The sequence below is a fragment of the Bemisia tabaci genome, chromosome 4 (assembly GCF_918797505.1).
Source record: "Bemisia tabaci chromosome 4, PGI_BMITA_v3".
NCBI lineage: Eukaryota > Metazoa > Arthropoda > Insecta > Hemiptera > Aleyrodidae > Bemisia > Bemisia tabaci.
In genome coordinates this window covers 4,132,028-4,155,932 of record NC_092796.1, presented here as the reverse complement: position 1 = coordinate 4,155,932, position 23,905 = coordinate 4,132,028, and the positions used below count along the sequence as shown (strand labels likewise).

The 23,905-nt window shown below is 41.6% G+C and overlaps 1 protein-coding gene across 1 annotated transcript; it reads left to right on the top strand.

Annotated features, from left to right (window-relative positions):
* The first annotated feature begins 11,896 nt into the window (after nt 1-11,896).
* Nucleotides 11,897-23,905, top strand: LOC140223807 (uncharacterized). The gene is made up of 2 exons (XM_072299180.1): nt 11,897-12,525; nt 17,253-23,905. The coding sequence occupies exons 1-2, from the start codon at nt 11,947-11,949 to the stop codon at nt 17,763-17,765; spliced, it is 1,092 nt and encodes a 363-aa protein (XP_072155281.1). The 5' UTR covers nt 11,897-11,946; the 3' UTR covers nt 17,766-23,905.

The following is a 23,905-nucleotide window of genomic DNA, read 5'->3' as shown; positions in this document are numbered from 1 at the left end:
CGAAAACTTCAATGAATGATGTCGCTTTGTTCTCCTTTAAAGAAACAAAATTTGAGCGGAGAATTTCGAACACCGCAAACGAGATGCGAGGTTGCATCAAAATTGCATTGCGTGCATTGATATTGCCGTAAAGCCTCCACGCAATTAGTTTTAAGCCAGCCTCTTCTGCGCAATACATTGGCCCTGTTTGAAAAGCCTGAAGGTCCCTGTTTTCCTAATTCCATCCAAAAGCCCTATTTCCGCGATCAAGATGGAAGCTTTACGCGGAGCGAAATATCAAAATTCGGCCAATCTTGTCGCGGGAATTCCGATTAATTGCTTCATTTTGAACTTCCATTTTGATCGTGGTGACGGAGCCAAATATTATCAACGAGTCGATTGTCAAATCGTTATCGAATGATCCTGATCGATAGACCCCTATCCTAGCAACATTGCGTGTCTTGACAACTTGGATGCGGGCTATTTTCCTTCTTTTTAGGTAATTTTATTTTCATAATGACATGAGAATATAGAATGAAGTATTATATTGCTGCAACTATCCCGATGAATAATTAAGAGGCATGCAAGCAAAAAGCATGAAGGCTATGAGATAGTAGAAATTAACTTCAAGACTAGGTAATATGTTGTGCCTTCGCTATTTAGCTACTGGGTCTATTACGCTGGTCTCAGAATCGTGTTTTGATGCTTGATTTTTTCTATGCCCATTTATTATGCTCTCCTCTACGAGATAAATGAATTCAAAGCGCTTTTTCCCAATTTTTTTGTGTATTTTTTATTTTTTAATTATGTTAACGCGTTCGCGATCAGTGAGCCGAGTAGCATGGAACTAATTAGTTCCGAAATGGCCATCGTCGAGTAGAAACTTAATGAAAACATTTCAAGGAAATCGGGATACAAAGGTATACTATAGATATGATTTGTTTCTTTGACGCTACCCGATTATCCGAACATCACCAAAAGTTAATGCAGTTGTTGAAGTTTATCTTTCTGCGCTGGCGTTGAAGTCTCTGAAATTATCTATTTTTTCCTCACAGTTAGTATGCGCATAGCTTCATTGATATCATCGGGCAGTTATCATTATCAAAAATTCTGGCGAACACTACCAAGAAAAAATATAACGACACGGTGAAACTGCAAAAACACGTATCTTGATTAGCGATTCTGCACAACTTCCAGTCGTGATTTATTTTCTGAATGGAAAAATCCTCTACGTTATTTTTTGAAAACTTTTCTGGATTATTTCCGCTATACGGAAGAGTGCTATACGCTGTGTGAAGAGTATAATCTGTGAAAATTTCAAGCAAAACGTTTTTCGTTATCCTCCCATAAGATACTTATACTAGGAACAGAGATTTTGAAACACCTCAAAGAAAGTTACGCGTTTTTGCAGTTCTACCGTCGATGGGTCATTTCAGATTTGAGGTCAGAGGTTTCGTGTTACCATTACATCCGGGCTCCAAACTTTAGAACTCATTTTACACTTGCAATGCTGCCGCACTAAGAAGGAACGCCGTATGAACATTCGAGAGTTGCCAAATTTCATTCGATAAAATGTTCATTTTTGAGGAAAGTTAGGAATAATTTTCCTTTGAATTTTCCGAATCTTTAGGTAAAATTGTGAACTAAATTATCTGAAAAATTGGGAGGAAAATATTCATAAATTTACCAGGAAATTCGCGTTATGGAAAGGGAATTTGGCAACGCCTGAAGGTTCATACGGCGTTTTTTCTTAGCATGGCAGAATGGATCTTTTGCGCACGCAAGAGATAGGTACAGCCAACTGAATACACTTTCTCATGGTAAACACGCTTGAAAATGACGTTGGGCACATAAAAAAGTCTGAAATCCATTCCTGAACGCGTGAGCTGCGTAGTTTATAACACGCTTTTTCAAATTTACCGCGTGTGCAGGCAGTTTTTCTTGGTAGTGGCCGGCAGTCAGGTTTTCCCGGAGAGTGACAACCCAAACAAACAATCCCGCGAATCGATATAATCTCTCCTTGAGTAAGATTTCAGTTGATTCAAAGCTTTTGTTTTTGCAAAATACAGGAAAAAGGAAACAAACGCTTGAAAACGATTGATTTCATACGATAGAACAAGTTAGTGAAATCCTTTGTTTACTCAGATTCATTTTACTCCTCTGCCTGTGCGGACCTGGTCGGTGGTGACTGAAAAAAACTGCCTGCAGTCGCAGGAACGTTGAAAAAACATGTCACATACTACGCAGATTGCGCTCTCAGGAATGGATTTCAGACTTTTTTAACATGTCCAACGTGATTTCCGTTTGATCTTACCCACATAAAGACCAATGATTTGGCTGTATATCTTGCGTAACAGATCCATTTTCACTGATTGAGCACAGGGGAGAATTGCATGAACGCCGCCGCACCATGGTCCAAAACTCAATAATAGGAAGAAATAAGTCGGATAATAACTGAAAGATCATTTAACTTTCGTTACTGATGTTTTTTTAGTCACTAATTTCGAATTTGATGTCAAATTGGCTACATTTTTACACCCTGGCCTATTTGGGCAAGTTTATGGAACGCTGCGGCGCGGCGTGCTGTCCCTGCCAGCTCGAAACGCGCACTGACGCCTACAAACCTAAAGGGATACTTCAAGCATTGCGCAATGCGTGAGGTAGCCCTTTAGGTTTGTAGGCGTCAGTGCAAGTTTCGCGCTCGTAACAAGCAGCGGCTCTTTCGGCGGGCGGGTGGTGAACGATTTCTTGCGGGGGGAGCTCCCTAGCGGAGAAACTCGTTTATCGTGTAATTTTCTTTTTTTTTTAATTTTCGACTTTTAAAATTACACACTGGTCTTGTGAAATAATAAGTGAACTCTCAACGCTTGATGAAGTGTAATAATGTAAGGCAGGTCGTGCGCCATGCGTGCTGCGGACGGCGTAGGGCGGCTCATGAAAGTTTCCCCTATGCTCTGTCGCATTTGCACCATCGTTACATTATTTCAATGAGAATAGTACAAGCTGGTCAACTTACTAAGCAAAAACTGTGGCAACCCTGCCTGTAACTCTGCAAGCATTGAATTTATTGACATAATATCCTCTCATCGGAGGTGACGTTGAGTGATTTTTATCCTCCTCATTTTATCGCGCTCAACAATCTTCACGGATACTTTTCTTGTTATCGTTTCTTTCCACCCCTTGTACCCCTGTCAACCCGCGGCCCGCTCCTTGCGTTACGATACAAAAGAGTTGCCAAAAATCTGCGGTATTTTAATTTTTCTTCTTCACTGTTAAAAATATTTGTGTTACTTTTGGTTAATATAGAAAATGAAACACAAACCAAAACAAATTTTGTGTTGACAGTTTGTGGCGAATTAGCGTAGAAAGCAATGAAGAGACTGGAAAAATGCATTCCTCCAATTGTGCCGTTGGTATGCACCACTCGTTATTGAATTTCTTCAGGAAACCGTTGTGAACAGCTGTTTTCCTCGTGTTTCACTGCAATTTTGGTTACATATTAAAATTGCAATTTTGGTCACTGATTAAAATTGCAATTTTGGTCACATATTAAAATTGCAATTTTATATCGCCTGATTGCAAGGTTTTTGCATGTCGTTGGCTAAACCACGTTTCTCCGTTTGCGACGTAGCAGACTTCCTGTCATGCTTTATTTTTTCTTTCGAAAACTAGAGACAGTAATTTCTCGAAAACTCACTCGATTTTTCCTTTCTGTTAGCGGAATATTTTGAATAGACTTCAAGCTATAAAATAGGCTTGTTTCTCTAAAAAAAAAAAAAAATTTTGAAAAAAAATTCTAAATAAAAAAGGAGCGATAATTTTGAATGATTGCTATGGAGATACGTGGTTTCGGACTTGGACCATCGATGTGTAACTCGGGGTCAGTCCTCGCTCGAGCACTGAAAAAAAAATCTCGGTGTAATTACTAAGCAAATGGTAAAATTACCAAGAATTCAGGGTTCTATTTGATCCCAGTTTTTTCTTGGTAAAATCACCATTTATGGAATTGGTAATTTTACTGAGAAATCTCGGTAAAATTATTGAACTTTCTCGGTAATTTTACTGGACCTTGGTAAAAACGCCAATTTTTTTCTCGACTGTGGTAGAATTACCGAGATGAAATGGCAAAGTTACCGGGAATTGATTACCAATAAAAGTGGAATTCTTACCTGGAAAAAAACGGTAAAAATACCGGTTTTTAGGTAAGCTTACCAGTCTGTCTCGGTAAAATTACCAAATATTGGTAAAAAAAGTGAGATGGTAAAGTTACCAACGGACCTTCGTAAAAACGCCGAGAATTTTTTTTCAGTGAGAACCTACGCGGCGTCCTCGGAGTTCCACTTGACAACGAGGCGAACACATTATTATTTAAATGACAGCGGTGCCAAAACTAATTGTGCCCCGCTTCGTCGGGAGAAAAAGACGGACTCGGAACGTCGAGTTTTAAATCACTCCGTCGCCGCGCCACCGTCGCCACCGCGGAATAAAAGTCAAGTTGATATTAATGATCAGCGCTCGGCGTGGCGGGGCGCGGTGCGGCGAGGGGCCCAAATCAGTTTAGACGCCACCACCCCCCCCCCCCCCCCCCCGGCCTGGGTCGGGGCCCGAGGGAGGGTCTCCGCGCAGCCATGATCTGATTAATCATCGGTTGGTAATTGTATTAGGGTGCGAATAATTAGAACAAAGGCCACAATTAACGCGACGATTGTTTGTTCCGTGTTCGGTGGTGGTGGGATGCAACGGACTGACAAGCCCGAGAAAGGCGGTGACGGACTTGTCATTCCATGATTCCACTCGAGGGGCGGAAGTAGAGGGATAATTTGTCCGCATCGGTGGAGTGACAAGAATCGGAGCACTGGAAAAAAAAAAAAAAAAAAAAAAAAAAAAAACACATTGGATCTAGAGTCCAGACTCTTGAAAACATTGGAAAAAAAAATACACTTGATTCAATCAGATTTAAGCTTAAATCAAAAGGAAATCCGCTCAAATTAAGAGGCTTGGTTCTTGATTTAAGCCAAATTCCGATTGAGTCAAGAGTATTTTTTGTTGTCGATGTTTTTAAGAGTCTGGACTCTAAATCCAATGTGTTTTTTTTTTCCAGTGAGTACCTACATTTTGCAACTTTTCGAAAGTGTAAGATGTAAAATCGACGCGAGCTGGCAATTATTCATCTAAAATAAGGTTAATCACAAAACGCTAATATGAAAAAGGGAGGGTATAACATAGCGTTACGTATTTTTTTGGAGGGGGAGGTAAGGGGCAGCCTTGTTTTAAAAGAGCGTCTCAAAGCGATCCTCTCATGCAACGTGTAAAAGAGAGGGCAACAGTAAGATAAGTACAACAATAACTTTTCCTAAGAGGAATATAACTAAGCTTAAAATATTTTATTAGCGCGAGGACCTTAACTTTTGACACATTTGCGTTCGTCCCTTCATTTGAAGTAAAATACTGAACAATAAAAGAGGAGAAGTGGGTGGGGAGACCTATCGTGATCTCGAAACTTCCATTTTAAACCGAAAAAATGCGCGTCGGAATAGACTCGACACTCGAGCTTGTGATGACAACGAGTGCGCCAGTGCGCCTTCAATTACGCGTGATACATCAAACATCCCAAGAGTCGAAATAGTTGCCTACCGATCGTTTCAGTTCCGCTAATAGGATCTTCACGCTGCTAGTCCGTCTTACACCACGGTAAATAGTAACTTTACTGAACGAAGAAGAAGAAGGAAAACCAATGTTTCTCAGGAGAAGGATTTCTCGCAAGTTAGGTAGAAAAAGAAAATCAGAATTTGAGTTTTTGAATAACAACGCTCTTTCTCATCCCGTAGAATAAGTTGCAAGTAGTTTATTTCATTTCGTCCCTCCGGTGACGTAAAGATGTAACACTATCTTTACGTGCATGATGGACCCTGTTCTCCGTATAGCTCTATGCTTTACGGGGCCCATGTGAAAATAGAGATACACCCTTACGCCAGAGGAACGACAATTTTTGCATCAGTTTGAGTTCGATAGAAATATTCGAATTAAAAAATGTCAAACCCCGGACAGAGTGTATTGAGACTTCAAAGAGCTTTTCTGATAACTATGTTTTTTTAAACTGCATGCTCTAAACCATCATTACCCGCCTTTTTGTGCCAGAAGAATCGTAAAACGTTCCTCTCAACAGTGTTATCAACAGCTCAATGGAAAATTTGAATGCAAAATTTTTATTTCTTCATCTGAAAGTGCTTAAAGATTTGATTTCACAGTATTGTTTAAAAAAAAAATTCTGTTACGGGAGATGGTATAAAAATAGATTTAAAAACGAGAAAATGCACCGCCTAGTGGTATGTCCTCTGGCGGCATTTTCCATTTAAACACATGTATTTTAGTAGATTAGATAATTTTGTCATATCTTCTCCAATAAGTGTTCAATTTATGAGCCGAGGGTATACTCGTGTTCAGTTCACTCAGTAGTTTCCGCTGAAACACGAAATTCATCAAATTTCAGACACCTGCAAATTAGCTCTATTGGGACTTTTGGGACCATGGCCTGCCGATCTCTTTGAAGATTTCCAACTCTGTTTTCAACAGCTAATGCTACAAGTGCTGTGCTCTACCTTGGCAGGGCAGTGTAAATGAAGACGACTAGCTGTGCGTAAAATAAAGGGGTTTTAGTAACTGTGGCAACACCGTGGCGGGTCCAAGCGCCGCACCGTCCTCATTACGAGGACTCGCCTCTGAGCTCGAATAAAAAGTCGCATCTTTGTTTGTACATTTACATGCCAGCGCGCTGACGCGACGTGTAATTAACACTGCAGAATATGCAATCGTCTCTAATCCCTCCGTCACCGACTCCTGGAACACTCAAAGGTGCGAACCCCGGAGCGATTTCCATACCTTGCCCATCCGAAGGGACGCTACACCTCAGTCGTGCTAAGGCAAAACGTCGTATGGGCCTTCGAACGTTGTGATATTTTATTTGTTAAAATAAACAGATTTCCTCTAAAACCTGTGAATACTTGGATAGAGTTAGGCAAAACAGTCACATCTTCATTTCAGTTTTTTTTTTTTTTTTTTGTTTTAAAAAAAAATATCATATACAACTTATTCTACGGGATGAAAAATAGCGTTTCGACTCAACAACGCAAATTCTGACCTCCCCCCCCCCCCCACTCCCCAACTCGAGATAAATCCCTCGCCTAAGAGATTTTGGTTGTCCCTCTTCTTCTTCGTTCAGTGAAGTTTTGCCGAGTTATAAGATGGACTTGCGCGAGGAATCTAATATCGGAACCAAAACGATGGGTAGGCAACTATTCGGACTCTCGGGATGTTTGATGTATCACGTGTGATTGAAGGCGCACCGGCGCACTCGATGTCATCGCAAGCTCGAGTCTATTACGATGGGCTCTTTCTCAGTTTGAAATGGACGTTTCGCACGATCACGATAGGTCTCCTCGCCCCCTTCTCTTCTTTTTTAGTTCACTATTTCATGTTGAATCTAAGAACTAAGACAAATATGTCAAAAGTCAAGGTCCTCGTGCTAATAAAATATTTTAAGCTTAGATGTATTCCTCGTAAGAAAGCTTATCATTGTGCCTATCCTACTTTTACCCTCCCTTTTACATATTGCATGAGAGGACCGCTTCGAGACGCTCCCTTAAAACTAGTCACTACCAGAGTATCACCTTCCTCTCCCTCCAAAAAAAGTACGTAACGCTATGTTAGACCCGTTCCGACGTTAGAAACAGGATGAAACGGTTAGAACGGGTTAGAAGCCCGTTAAAATCACTAGGAACATCAACGTCTGAGCGTTCATCCTCGATCTTGTCACAACTTGTCTTGATAACACTGTTTTCATTGGCTCTCTGGCGGCATAGTGTCAATTACGGCTGTTTTGCCTGAAAATACATCATTTTTGGGCACTTATGGCTTTCTTATATCGACGGCGTAGGTCAGCAATCACATAACTCGGTTTGCAACGTCGCAGACTTCCTGTCTTACTTTATTTTTTAAACGGAAAACTACTCAATGGAAATTTTTTAAAACTGCCGTGATTTTTCTTCTCAAAGCGAAGCAAATTCTGCAAAATCTTCAAGGAATGATGTCAATTTGTTCTCCTTTAAAAAAGTAACATAGATGCGGAGATTTTTAGACACCGCAAACGAGTTATGTGATTGCCGACTTACACCATCGATATTACTCCTATTCATTAAACTGGGATGTTTTATTGTTTTGGCTATTTCAGTGATTTGATCTAAAATAGCGCCATGTGACGTTTAAAAATTTCCGCCACCATTTTATTTTTTACAGAGAAATTGTTAAACGAAGCAGTCCGAAAATTTCCCTGAATTTTTTTGGGCTGCCGATAAAATTCGGTTAAATTTTCAAACAGATTCAACTAATAATTCCTCTATATTAAATAAAATGGCGGCGGAAATTTTTAAACGTCGTATGGCGCTTGTGATACTTTGGCCGGAAGGTGACGACTTACTGCTCTCTTCGCTATCTTGGCAGAAAAGGTATCAACAGCTCCTGTTTCCTCTCCGATTAGCGGTGAGTGAAAACGGGAGAGGACATTAGGACTACATTCTGTAATTAGGCACTACAATTTCTAGCCCATCCACAGAAACACTCATTTGCATAGGGAAACTGATGGTACATAAGTCGTTTCTAAACCGAGCTAGCGGGCCGATTATTGAAATTTAAACCAGGCCGATAAGACATCGAATTGCGATATATTGCATGGTTGAGATAGGGCTATGTCTTGTCGTGTCGGGCTGACATAGTTTCAATAATCGGGCCGCAGATATTGTAGTTCCGAATTGCAACATACAGTCCATTTCGTCTAAGTTGGAAACGAGGCGTCGTCGGGAGAACGATGAAGCAAGGAGATGAGGATGACTCCTTAAACCCGTTGACTCGAAGCGGCACTCGTGTCTCGCCCGGGGCCGGGGCGCTAAGCTGCCCGGGACCCGGCGCATGTGAGCATGAGCTGAAAGCGTTACAAAGCGTGTCCCCTTGCTCAAGTGCCCCCGCTCCAGTGCGTGGAGGCAGTGTGATAAATTGGAGTTTCATCGGAGCGTAATCAAGGGTTAAACGTGAATGGATACTTCTCGTCAACAGTCATGCGGTCCAGAAAGATGGGGAGGGCGCGGGAGGAGGGAGAGAGACAGCCAGAAAAAGGCGAGCACGCGGATCCGATTGAAAAGGCCGCTTCCGCCTGAGTCCGTCTCCCCTTTTTTTTAATTGAAATAATTTGTGCCAGCGAGTACGTTTCATTATTCATTGTTTTACATATTCTCGCTTTTTCGCTCCGAGCCCCGGCCCCGCGCCCGTTGCCGCTCCGCCGAAAATGTCCAAAATAGGTCGGAACCCATCCTCGTCTTTGGGGCCATCCAGAAACGGACCGAGTTGAATAGAAAGGAATTAAGCCGCATCAGCTATTGACAAATTTAATTGGGCAATTCAATTTTTTACATGAAAATGGGTTGTGCGGATTTTCGTGCAAATTTCAGCGAATTTTCTCCATGGTACGAAGCAAATTCGTTAAAATTTTCAGAGGGATCCGCACGAACGCTCTCTCTAAAAAATTAAAATGTCCAGTTAAAGCCAATAGCTGATGCGGCTTAGTTCCTTTCTGTTATACGCGGTCCAGAAAATGGATCGTGTGAAGCAGAAAGAAACCAAAGTACACCCGCAATTGTCAAATGAGGGGCTTGAAGGACAAGGCGCACGAGTACAGTTGTCGAAAAAGTTAAGATGTTAATTATTTAAGGTATGGCAATTAAGACGCGGAATGCCGCCGCGGAATCGTACGCGGCGGACGCAAGGGAAATCTGTTACACGTGTTTCTAAGTAAAACTAGTCTGATGCGTATGCTGTGAAAAATTCGCTCCCAAATTCCAATTATTAAGCGACAAAAAGACGTTTTGAAATTGTTTTTCCAGAATGAGGATTCATGTAATTTTGAAACTTCAAACACGTATGCACCTTGTCCTCCAAGCCCCTCAAAATTAATTGGGCAGTACAATTTTTTTCATGAAAACGGTCGTGCGGATTTTTTTGCAAATTTCAGTGAATTTTCTGCGTGTGCAAAGCAAATTCCTCGAAATTTTCAAGGAAATCCGCGCAAACGTTCTCTCATATAAAAAAGTTAACTGCCTAGTTAAATTTGGCAATAGCTGATGTCGCTTGGTTCCTTTCTGCTGGACGCGGTTCAACTAGGTAACGCTCTAGGGGGGGGGGGGGGGGGGTCGAGAAGAGCGTTACGCGATTTTATTTCTTACGTGTCATGGGATAGGAACCTACGAGTATGTAACAAAAGCGTTACAAGGGGGGAGAGGGGTTCAAACAGGTCAAAAATGTGCGTTACATAATTTACGGACAGCCCTTTTTACGATAATTTCAAGGTGACAAGTTCGTGGAGCATTTAAAATATTAAGAATTGTCTCTTTTCCTAGTATGCCTCATAGGACGTACAGAGAGTACTTTTTTTGCCCTCCACATCGACGACGCGTTTTTCTCCTTTTTCATTCCAGACCGTAAAAGAGCTCGTGGTCACGAGTGGGGCTCACTGATGACAGCGAAAGCGCCTTCAATTGCGCGTGATACACCGAATAGCCCAAGCGTTAAAATAGTTGCCTACCGATCGTTTTAAGTTTCGCAGTGCAAGCTAGAGAGTTATGCGATGTAACCTCTACGATAGTTCGGCGTTTTTATGCTGTAAGACACTATGCTAAATGAATTAAATCAATAAGAACTATACGTAGATAGAATGTTCGCGCTTTACGTAAGTTCCTCTTGATTTAAATTATTTACATGTAGGTCCTCTTGGCTTAAATGCTAGTTTGTCTTATACTTCGGCGAAGGAGGAGAAAAAGAGCGGTAAATTAGGGAGATAGCGAAAGGAACGAAAAGAAACGAAAAACGAAAAGAAAAGTCCTGTATTTAAATCTACACTGCAATGTTTCCAAATTTCTGATTTTACTTCATTTCTGATTTTTCATTCATTTTTTCCGAAAGAGACCTCCGAATGCTGCTTCATTTTTTCCGAATGCTATTTTAATGCATCCTTGATGCGTTATCGATAATAATACATTCTTGCATGTTTGAATGATTCCTCCTGCACTGCATTAGAAATACGCTTAAATAATATTCGAATATTGCCGAATTTCACTGAAATGCATATTTTTGAGATAAGTTATTAATATTTCTGCCGTCCAAACCAAAAACGCCGTATCTCCATTCAGCATTTTTCAATTATTTGCCGTCAAAATGCTGTTTTACAAAAAAAAACCAACAGATATTCATCCTTTTTATCGAGTCAACTCTAATATGGGTACCTACCATTGGGAACTCAACATGAAAAAGTGAAACATCCTAGAAATCGGTTTTTTCTTGCAATAGGGCAGTGCAAGAGGAAGAAAAATACAGCATTTGGAATAAAGTTACTGCATTTTTGATGTGGACGGCAGACTTAAACTTGAGAATTGATGCTCTAGATTGCAGTGCTAGTACCTACAATTTTTTAAAAATTCGAAGAAAAAATTATCTCGAGTTCTCTTCGAGTTTTCAATTGCATCAGGCGAAATTGAGTGAGATTTCTATGGCAGTTTTCTCTATCGCGGCAGTACACATCAGCAGACTGATTATTGAAATTGATAGACAAAGCGATAGAGAAAGAAGACATAGGGAGTAGGGAGTAATCCTATTGGTTCATTCGGGTGGTTCTTATAGACTAAGGGAGAAAATGATGGACTAAGTATCGGGTCTCTCGTGAGTTCCGTTAGTTAGTCTACTACTTACCTCCTTGTCCATTGCAACCATTTACTTCCACCAATAGGATCAGTCCGTATCCCTTTTGTCTTCTTTGTCTATAGCTTTGTCTATCAATTTGAACAATCAGCCTGCTGTTAAAGGCAGTCTCAGAAACGTATAACTTCGTGTTTTCTGACGAGAAATTGTTTTGTGTTCACAGCCGGCGGGATGTCGAACTACCCGCGAGAGCCCTCGCCGATGGGCCCGAAGCCGGACTGCCGGAGCGGGGACCTCGTCTCGCGGCTCCTGGCCGCCACCCCGCCCTACCTCTACAACATCCCGGTCGGGCCGCAGAACTTCTTCTTCTCAGAGATGCTCCGCGGATTCGTCCACGCCCGCGCCGCCGCCCCGGCACCGCCTCCCAAGGACACCACCCTCAGCCTGGGCCCGCCGCCGCCGCCCGGTTCCCGCAGGGGCCGGAAGCGCTCCTGGAAAGAGGCCAAGGCCGCCGAGCCCCTGGAACTCACCACGAAGACGCCGCCGCCGCCCAGGGTCCAGTCGCCCCCGGCCCCGCCTAACGTGCTCCCGCCGATGCTCCCCATGCAGGCGGAGCTCCCCCTCCCGCCGCGCCTCGGGCCGGACCTCATGATCAACCCCCTCTGGTTCCCGCACCTCTACCCGCCCGTCCCGCCGCAGTTCGACCCGCTCAACTTCCTCATGGACCTCCGCGCCGGCGCCGGCGCTGCCTGGCCCGAGGGCAAGGCGCCCGAGCCCAAGGAAACGCCCGAAGAGCCGCTCAACTTGCAGGTATTTTGAATACCGGCTCACTTCAGGTGGGTTCAGAGACCAATCAAGACCATCCAACACGGAAAAAAATAAATTGCTGATTCAACAATTAAATTGCTAAAGACAGTGAGTGCAATGTTTCAACGTAGATTTTACAACAAAAAAAATGCTACTCTAACCACATTGTAAACTAATTTAACCACGGGAGTGGTTAAGTAGCATTTTTTTGTTGTAAAATCTACATTGAAACATCGCACTCACTGTTTTTAGCAATTGAATTGTTGAATCAGCAATTTAATTTTTTCCGTGAATGGTATCCTGACGAGCCGTGTGGCAATGATGCGGGTAGAAAAGGACATTTGGCCGTATGTCTGTCAAACAGAACTATACTGCCGTGCTAGGGAAGAACGCCGTATGAACCTTCAGGCGTTTCCGAATTTCCTTTGATCAAATACGAATTTCTTGATAAACTTCTGAATATTTTCCTTCCAAGTTTTCAAATAATTTTGTTGGTAATTTCACCTGAAGTTCCTGAAAATTTCAGGGGAAAATATACATATCTTTACTCAAAAATAAACATTTTATCGAAGGTAATTTGGCAACTCTCGAATGTTTATGCGGCGTTCTTCCTTAGCACGGAAGTATGGACGAGTGGGAAAGATGGGGTGTGCTCTAGAAAGCTGCATAAGAAACAATATAAAAGTGGGCGTAATTCCCTTTGGAGAAATGGGAAGGCAGGATTTTACATTCTGTCAAACGGAACTATGTGCCAACTGACGGCATGAATCGATCGGAAAAAAACGTGAATCGATCGACGAGAAATAATTGACAATTAATTTAAAACAAACCGGTATCAAGTCAATCGACATGAATCGATCGAAAAACCAAAACGTGAACCGATCGACGTAATTCGATCGACTCCCAGCTTGATCGATCGATTCACGGGTTTGTCGATCAACTCACAGGTTTGTCGATCGACTCATAGGTTTGTCGATCAACTCATAGGTTTGTCGATCGATTCACAGATTTGTCGATAGACTCATAGGTTTGTCGATCGATTTACGGTTTTTGTCGATCGATTCACGGCTCTTGTCGATCGATTCACGGAATTGTCGATCGATTCACGACTTTTGTCGATCAATTCACGGCTTTTGTGATCGATTCGTGGGTTTGTCGAACTAAACACATTCAAAAATGGGTAGGAATGGCAGCGGACTGAGCGGAATTTGTCGGCGTCTCCGCTCCGAGCCTCCGATCTGTTGGCGACAGATCGGAGCGTCCTCCATCGGCGTTTTCCGCAGCGAGTGCGGCACTGAAGAGTCGTGGGCGTGGGAAAAGAGCGTTGTGGACAGGGCTCATGAGTTAATGCCGACCAAGAGCGACAACGGAGACGGCTTCGTTGCCGCTGACGTCAACGGCACTCATATGAAAAATGTAAGACGCGATGGCATGAGTCGTAAACTCGCAATACTCTACTCTATGCTACTAGTTTGAAGCACCATTGCGAATAAGACAAACGCAAGCGAACACAATGGAAATAGATCGAGGGAAAGGATGCGCGTTTAAGACGGCGCAGAGATACAACTATTCGTACTCAATGGACGTCCGTGCTGCATCTGAACAATTGAAGGCGCGATGACGCGAAGCGTGAGCTCTCAATGTTCTGCTATATGTATGCTGCCATTGAGGTGTCCCTCAGATTCGGAAGAAAAGTTAAAGAAGAGACCCGAACACATCTCTCTTACCTTCGGCTGTGTTACTCACGTAGTGCTTGAAGCACCATTCCGAATAAGACAAACAGAAACAAACACAATATGGGAATAGAGGGAGGGAAAAGATGCGCGTTTACGACGGCGTAGAGATACGACTATTCGTACTTGATGGACGTCCGTGCTGCATCTGAAAAATTGAAGGCGCGATGACGCGAAGCGTGAGCTCTCAATGCTCTGCTATATGCTGTCAATGAGGTGTTGCTCAGATTCGGGAGAAAAGTTAAAAAGGAGGCCCGAATACGTCTTTCCTGTCTTCGGCTGTGTTGATACTCGTTCTTTCTTCTTTTTTCAGGTTCTTGTCTGATTCTTTTTTTAGGATGGATTCGCAGACCCACGTCTTAGGCTCGTGTAAACCGCAGCACTGGCTCGATTCTTTTGGAAATAATGGTGCTTGGATGCGTCTAGTGGCATTAATTTTTTACGAATTCATTAATTTCAGAAGTCTGTCGGTTAATTCAATACATTCAATCTCGCAATTTCTACTATGTGCGATTTATAAACTTTGAACCTGAAAATTGGCGCTTTCATAGTTCCTATTCACTCTTACGGCCCTCAACTAACGAGCACACCCCTTCTTTCTCACCTGTCTCTGTTCCGTTTGGACAGAATACATCCATTAATCCTTCTCTACTTGTCATTTGCTTCCTTCTTTCTCTTCGTAGATTCCCCACTGGCTGGGGGGGGGGGGGGGATTTCTGACGTCTTTTTCGGCACCTGTTGATAAAGTCATTAGAGGCACCTAATGATGTCATCAAAAGTTGCCCCTGATAACACCATCAAAAGAAGAGAAAAGGAGCAGGGAAGAAGTGTTATAATTTTACGGATTCACCCCTTTTCCCTATTTGCCAAACATGGGTCTAAAGGGGCCCCCTTGAGTAGGTGGCCAGACACTTTACCCAATTTCGTTTGGTCCGAAGTTTTTATGGTCCATTTATAAAGTCTTTCTAAAAGTTTTTTGTGCAATGTCATTGAACTAATAGTTTACTTAGTCCAGTTACAAGCAATAATATGGGTGCTGATAGATTCCGTCAAAAAGTAAAATATAACCCTTAGATGCCAAAGCAGAGTCCAATTGACCCGAGGATCGCTGAAAAAAACGTGCCCCGCGGGTTTTATGGATCCGGTACATCCGCACTTTAGACGTAGGTCACAAATACATCTTAAAAAAAGAATAAGACATCAAATTGAAAAAAAAGAAAAAATCAAGTATCAACACAGCTGAACTGACGCTTTTGGGTCTATTCTTTAAAACTTTCCTCCCCAATCAAAGCGACAATTCATTGGCAGCATAGAACAGAGCATCGCAAGCTCACACCTCGCGCCATCGCGCCTTCAACTTCGAAGATACTTCACGGACATCCATCAAGCACGAATAGTTGTATCCCTGCGCCGTCATCAACGCGTGTCCTTTCCCTTGCTCCATTTCCATATCGACGGTGTAAGTCGGCAATCACATAACTCGGTTTGCGACGTCGCAGACTTCCTGTCATACTTTATTTTTTAAACGGAAAACTACTCAACGGCAATTCTTTAAAACTGCCATGATTTTTCTTCTCTGTGAGAGAAAATTCTACAAAAATTTCATGGAATGACGTCAATTTGTTCTCCTTTAAAATAATAACATGGAGGCGGAGATTTTCAGACACCGCAAACGAGTTATGTGATTGCCGACTTACACCGTCGATATGGTGTAGGTTCTGTTTTTCTTATTTGTAGTGGTGCTTTAAAGGCTACGTAATAGCAAAGTAGCCGAAGATAGAAGAGATGTAATCGTGCCTTGTTTTTTACCTTCTCTCCCGAATGTAAGCGACACATCATTGACACTTGACAGCATAGAGCGGGAGCATTGCGAGTTCACGCATCGCGCCTTCAATTTTGCAGATACAACACGGACATCAATCCAGCACGAATAGTTGTATCTCTGCGCCGTCATCAAAGCGAGCCCTTTCTTTTTTCTATTTTCATGTTATGTTGGCTTCGTTTGTCTTATTTGTAGCGGGCGCTTTGAGGGCTACGTGAGCAACACAGCCGACGTTTAACTTGGATTAAATTTGTTGGCCAAACTAGGTATCGGGTAAAAAACTTTGGGTAATGTGTCTAGCTACAGTCAGGAGGACTTGGTTGTATTGCACACCGATTTAAAATTTCAGCTGACAATTTATTTATTTTAATTTGTTAGCTCGGCTCTTCTGCGGCGCAATTTCAGGGAGTTTTTATTAAACTACCAAAAGAATTTGCAGGAAAATTTCAAAAAAAAAAAAAAAAAAAAAATATTGCAACGGCCGATCTTGAGTAAAGAAGTGAAAGAGATGAAACCTCGCAACTTTGTGGTGTTATGTAACACTCTCACCTCTTTATTTAAGGCTGCCACAGAATTTAGAGAATGAAATTTCCCTGAGGGAATCAGAGATCAAGGAATCAGGGAAATTGACGTTTCCCTGATTTCCCTGACATATTTTGGTGAAATTCCTTGACCATTGAAGATATGCTACATGATTAATAAGGCATTATTAGGAATAGTTTTCAGACAAAATGTGATGTTCGAAACGTCAAACCCATTATATAGCCGGCAAATAGGTGGCCCAACAATTGGACCGCGTTAAACAGAAAGGAACCAAGCCACATCAGCTATTGCCAAACTTTATCGGGCGGTTTAATTTTTTACATGAAAATGGTTGTGTGGATTTTTGTGCAAATTTCAGTGAATTTTCTCTACAATACAAAGCAAATTCCTTAAAATTTTCAAAGGAATCTGCGCAGACGTTTTCTCGTAAAAAATGAAATCTCCTTGTTAAATTTGGCAATAGCTGATGTGGCTTGGTTCCTTTCTGTTTAACGCGGTCCAATTTTCCCTGACATTTCCGTCCTTTCCCCTGACATTTCCAGGTTTTCCCATACTTTGTAAAATTCCCTGCATTTCCCGGTATTCCGTGACTGTGGCAACACTGTATTCTAAAAATGTATTCTGATCGGCAGGTGGAGGACAAGAAGCTGGAGCCGATCCTGGGGTTTCCGTTCTTCAAGCAACGGCAGAGCTCGGCGTTCCGGGTGCCGCAGCCGCGGGGGCAGCCGGAGGTGGCGCGGGCGTCCGTCCAGACCAAGAGCACCAACTACATCCTCCAGAACCTGCAGAAGATCTACATGGGCATCAAGAGGGAGGAGGAGGAGCGGAGCCACAAGAAGGAGTCCGAGCCGGAACCAGAACCCGAGACTGCGGCGCCAGAGACCTCTTCCGAGGAGACCGCCAAGGGGGACAAGACCAAGGACCTGCGGGCGCTCATCGGCCTCGAGTTGGTCGTCGACTACGTGAAGAAGGGCGAGAAGCCGAAGGGTGATAAGTCGGAGGAAGGGTGCTCCGTCAAGGACGAGCAGGACCAGGACCCGGAGCTCTCCGACTCCACGGACGAGACCTTCTCGCACCACTCGGATATGTCCTCTTCGCACTCGCAAGCACTCGTCCAGAATTCCGGCGGACCCTACTTGATGTAGACCTGGATAAATCGTTTAATCCGTGTTATTAAGTGATCGCACTCGAGAAGCCTGCGGACAGGGTGGCAAAATTTTACGAAAAATAAAATCTTGAAATTTCACGTGAAAAATTTAATGAAATCTCCGAAATTTATGAAAGATATTGAAAAATGCCGGTTCCTTTACACGTTTCGCACAATGTAAAAATTGTGACTTTCCTCTATTTTGTATGTTTGAGTGCGGGTTGCGTACTCTAGCCCCTGAAACATATGAAATATTTCACAGCCTCGTGAAATTTCATGAAATATTTCACTGAAATTTCCAACCTTTCATTGCTTTCTTACGTTTCATGCCACCCTGCCTGCGGACCGATTAGGCACTGAAATTGGATCAGGTAGGTAAAGCAGAGAGGGACCAAGCCACACCCGCTATTGCCAAATTTAATTAGGCAGGTTAATTTTTTTACAAGAGAACGTTTGTGCGGATTCTTTAAAACATGTGAGGACTTTGCCTCGTACTACGCAAGAAATTCACTGAAACTTGCATGAAAATCCGCACGGCCGTTTTCATGTGAAAAATTAAACTGTCAATAGCTGATGTTGCTTGGTTCCTCTCTGCTTAACGTGGTCCAATTGGAGCGCATTTAGCAAATAGGAACTAGTGCGATTTACAGTGTTGTAAAAATGTTGATTCTCCATACTTATCTAAAAAGTCTCTCAGAATAGCAAATATTTTCAGCTTTCCACCAAGAAACTGTTAATTTCAACGGAAAATAATGGTATAAATTTTAACACTGTGCAAATATTGAGTATTTTTGAAAGAAAAGAGGAAGATGCCAGGGCCGGATTTGCCTACTTGCCGCCTATGGGCCGCCTGTATTTTGCCGCCCCCTTCTTATTCGTTTTGAAACATCAATAAAAACCACCAAATGAACGTGCCAGCGGGGGAGGGGTGCATAAGACGCGTTTACTCGTGTTGAACACATTTTTTTGCGAAAGCCCTGTCAACACTACTAGCAAAAGTTCACGGAACTTTGTGCGAAAGTTAGTTTCGTAAACCTATCTCTGTGTGGACAAGGCCTTCCATTCATAAGAAATGAATGAAAAAATTATGAAAGAACAAACATAACTGCGGATTAATGATTTTAACTTCCGCCGCCGCGCCGCGCTGACTGCACCGTGTTGGGCGCAATACGTAAAGTATTCCGACAGTCTTGTAGGCGCTGTGAGTTTCACGCCGACCGCTGCTGAACGCACTGTGTTTGACGCAATGCGTGAAGTATTCACGCAGTCTTGTAGGCGCTATCCGTTTTACGCTGACCGCAATGACCGCACTCTGTTTGATGCAATGCGTGAAGTATTCGTGCAGTCTTGTAGGCGCTAATATGTGTTACATGCCGATCGCCGCGCCGAGGGCTTCTCCTTTTCATCTCAAATCCTCGTCATCATTTCTCTCTACGTCGCGCCGTTCCGAGCCAAATCGTGTGTTTTAACGATTTGGTTTCTTCTTAACTTGAATAATTAAAGGTGCTGTCTCTTGTATCTCTGAAAGACGAGAAAAGTTAGAAATTATTATACTCTCAGGAAATGAGAGATTTTGTCGCCTTCTCTCGTTTGTAATTTTTTTTCTAACTCCGATTTTTTTTTTAAAACCTAAATTTAAAAAATTGCAAAATTTGCCGCCCCCTATAGATTTGCCCGCGGCCCATGTAGCCACCCCCTTAATCCGGCCTTTCATCCGTGCATCTTCAAGATGCACGATTTTGAAAACACTATAATCGCAATCGCGCTGGTTCTTTTTTGCTAAATGCGATCCAATTGGACCGCATTAAACAGAAAGGAACCAAGCCACCACATCTGCTGTTGCCAAATTTAACTGGGCAATGTAATTTTTTACATGAAAACGGTTGTGCAGATTTCCTTGCGAATTTCAGTAAATTTTCTCCATGGTACGAAGCAAATTCCTTCAAATTTTCAAAGGAATCTGCACAAACGTTCTCTCGTTAAAAATTAAAGTGTTCAGTTAAATTTGGCAAAAACAGATGTGACTTGGTTCCTTTCTGTTAAACGCGGTCCAATTGTGAGTGTGACTGGGAGTCCATGCAGGAGGCTCTCGATAAGCTTTATCCTGGAGGGTTTCAAACTCGATATCACTGAAGTCGCTGCTTAAATTGACTGATTTCAGCAGAGAGAACCCGTATGCGACTCGTAACAAGATTGTGATGGTGCAGTATGCGCATGGTTCCTCTAACTTTTTGTTTCGTTTTAAGGAGAGATACGCCAGAATTATACTTTCCAGAAATTTTAATGGAATATTTGATTCTATATTTGATGTGTGGCAAAGAAAAATCAAAAGAAAATTCGATGGGTTTACCTACTTTTAAAAATGACAAGTAGGTTCCAAAAACTGCAAATCAGAATGATTTTTAGTATCAGGTATCGCCATCCTATCCTAACTCCTACTAGGTATGTATTTTTGGCATCACGATCTTTGAATTACATAAGACTGACCAGACCAGAGACTATACCCTACAGCCTACACCCTCCAATTATCCAAACCATAACGGAGAAAGCCTGAAAATACCGAGAAACAAAAAATTCTTTTTCTAAGAAATATTACTATTAGGTATTATTTTTATTTTTTGGAAGCGGGAGGGCTTACATACGAATAAACTTGACCCCCTCCCCTTCGAATGACGCCGTAAGGCGAGCTCACGTCCCCTTAAAAGGAATCCCCCATAAAATGACCATAAAATACAACTCTCAATTGGTAACAATATTAATTAAAGAGGTGACATGTTTTTCAACATGTATTATACGGTTGTTTCCAATTCGCCTTCAGCTGCGTCCGCAGCAATTGTTGTTGCGAATATGTTGTGCGCGCTGATCTCAGCTCATTACATACTTGACTCTCTGAAGGCGTTGAATGTGCGAAACTAGAGCACTCTGTCGGATAACAGCAGGAGTGAGATTGAGTGAATCGCTAAATCCCTACTTCGTCCATTCTCCGACAGATTGCGCTACTTGCGCACATAAAACGCCTTCAGAGAGTCGAGTATGTAATAAGTTAAAATCAGCACGCACAACATATTTGTAACAACAATTGCTGCAGACGCACCTGAAGGCGAATTGCTTTCGCACATAAAACGCCTTCAGAGAGTCAAGAATGTAATGAGCGGAAATCGGCGCGCCCAACATATTCATAACAACAATTGCTGCAGACGTAACTGAAGGCAAATTGCTCCTTAAAAAAAAGAGCACACTAGGAAGTCTGCAAGTAACGAGAGGATATGTATTAGATCGACAAGAATCGAAAGAAAAATAAAAAAGTGAACCGATCAACACCGACTCGATGGACAAGTAAACAAAAAAGCGAATCAAAATTAGTGGAAAACTTGCAATTACTACGAAACTTTTAAAATTGCGATACCTCGAAATTAGGATCAGCTAAGATGTAAGACTCACCCCCTGCAAACCGTTTATGTGTACATTTTTGCCAAATTTACTTTTGCTTCAAAACCACTGTGCATGAAGAGGATTGAAAGATGAAATACCATTTTTTGGTGAGCTTACAACAATCCACAATGGATGTTTTTTTTAAAGGACGGGTGCTAGGTTTCAATTGCTCCACAAATGCCCAATTAGCATGGCGCAGCGAAAATATTGAAATACTTTTGCAATTTTATCGCATTAAATTGCAATTTATTTTACCATGAAATCGCAATATTTTTACATTATTGAGTCAATTAATGCCGAGATTTGACAGGAATTAATAAAATATGTTCAATGTGTGAGAGAAGTATGCAATTTGCAATACAAAAAAAAAATTGCAACTTATGACTTGGTTTAATTTTATTGCAATAAATATCGATAAGAGAGCCCCTTCAACCACAAACCTTGTCACATGGAAAAAATGGAAATAAAGAGGAGGGTTGACTGTAGCGGAGCCGATTTTTACGATGTTCTAATGATTTAAAGAATTCCTCGATGAGCAAGTTCCAACATTGCCTTTTCCCCTTTTAGACACTTTAAAGTGAGTGAATGGTCTTTTCAACACTCTGCCTGCATGCAAAATCAAGACATTTTAGGTTTTCCATTGCTGTGCCATGGGCATTGTTACATGTTCAAATGTGATTAATTTTTATATTCTTCCTGTCTCTATGAGAGTCTCCAGTGCAGATGACATACGAGTAATGAATGTTCCACCCTTGTCTAGCTCAGAGCTGGACCTACCTTTCTGACTACCAGTATCAAGGGCGATTGTATCAGACCCTTCAAATTTTTTGACCTGGTCTGAAGTATGAGTTTATATTAGTGATGATTCCTTCAAGTATAGGTACTGTCTATCAAATACACGTAACAAGAAAAAGTTGGTTTAAAAATTAGGAGGAAGAGAGCAGAGCTCTGTTTTTAAACATTTTCAAGAGCATTTGCCAACAAAGTTAAAATGTTTGTGATAACTCTTTATACTAGTTAAGAATTTGGCTCTTCCTTAGAAATACTAAAAAAATTGGACTGCATTGAGTTGACTGCTAAATAAAAACGTTAATATCTTGGGTCAGGGTTAATTTTAGTGATTTTTGTTGGAAGAGTCAGGTACTATTTGAAATTTTATAGAGAAATCATAAATCAGAATGCTTACATTTGCACCTTTTCTAGCGGACCAATGTGCTAAATTGTTTCAGAGCTTACTGTCAAGGGAGTGAGACCGTTTCTCTCTCGCTAGTCGAGGGCAACTGGAAATATTAAGAGCCAAAAAAATCATAGTTGAGGCATGAGATTAATGAAGGATTGTTCATTAATCAGGTGAATTACTGAATGATACTTGTGAGAGAGGGTCAATTTTTTTTTAACTAAAGTAAGGCATGGTGCTAAATTGTAGTAAAAACTAAAATAAATGATAAGTAAGGAATTAGAATAATACTTAAGTTAAGCAGAAAAAAGAACTTCCATGATAAGATGCTTTACTGTTATGGATATTATTAATTTCACAGACTGATGAAAATAGAAAGTTCCTTTCCAAGCGACTATGAGGAAGGTAATTTGAGGAATGGGTCTGTTGCGTGCAATAGATACAGCCAACTGAATACACTCTTTGAGCGTAAATTCCCTACAAAATCAAGTTAAACACATAAAAAAGTCTGACATCCACCCCTTAGTACGCAATCCGTGTAATTTGTAACACGCTTTTTCAAGTTTACCGCCTATACAAGCGGTTTTTCTTGGTGGCCAACAGTCAGGTTTGCCCAGGGAGAGACCAAACCTAAATCAACAAACAATCTTGTGAACTGTTATAAACTCTCCTTGCTTGAGATTTCAATTGATTAACAGCCCCTGCTTTTGCAAAATAAAGGAAGAAAAAGGAAAGGAATGCTTGAGAACAATTGAAATCATACAATAGAAAAAGTTAGTGATTAGTTTTTCTCACTCCTCCGCCTGCGAAGATCTAGTCAGCCGTGACCGAGAAAAACTGCCTGCAGACGCAGGAAACTTGAAAATCATGTTACAAACTACGTATATTGCGCTCTAAGAAATGGATTTCAGACTTTTATGACAAGTCCAGCGTGAATTTCGTGCAATTTTACCCGTAGAGAATGTATTTGTTTGGCTGCATCTCTTGCATGCTTGTTTGATTTGTTTCTTTCTTCCACTCCTGTCAATTATAATTCTTCTCTAACTGAGAGAAATTTTCAGGAAGAGTTCAAGTTCACATTCAGTTCTAATTCAACAAATTAAAGAAAGAATTTCCAAAAAAAAGTATAATTTGTTTGATGGTTCCCTGTAAATTCATTGACCGACAGAGTAACTCATTTCACAAACTTCCACAGTAATCTAATAGCTTCTAAATTCTTCCCTGCCTTTTATTTTACGAACCTATGGGTTGTGATTGCATACTGATTCATGAAAAAATAAATAAATTATTATGTACCTTCCCTTTCTTGCGGGGAGGAAAGCCCGAAACGAGAAGGGTTATAACAACGAAACATAAAATCTTCCAAGCGGAAACTTTGTTTTTTACAGTTGATGTTAAGGAGTTTTTGTTTGTTTTTTTTTGTTTATGTACATATATAGTTCAATAAATGTTCGATGTAGTTAAGATAATTTGTGAATTCAAATAAATGAATGTTGTAAATAATGAAAATAAGTTGGTACCACTTTACT

Coding starts and splice junctions, on each gene's coding strand:
- LOC140223807 (XM_072299180.1), top strand. CDS start 11,947: ATGTCGAACTACCCGCGAGAGCCCTCGCCGATGGGCCCGAAGCCGGAC. Junction 12,526..17,252: donor AAGAGCCGCTCAACTTGCAG/GTATTTTGAATA, acceptor TCTGATCGGCAG/GTGGAGGACAAGAAGCTGGA.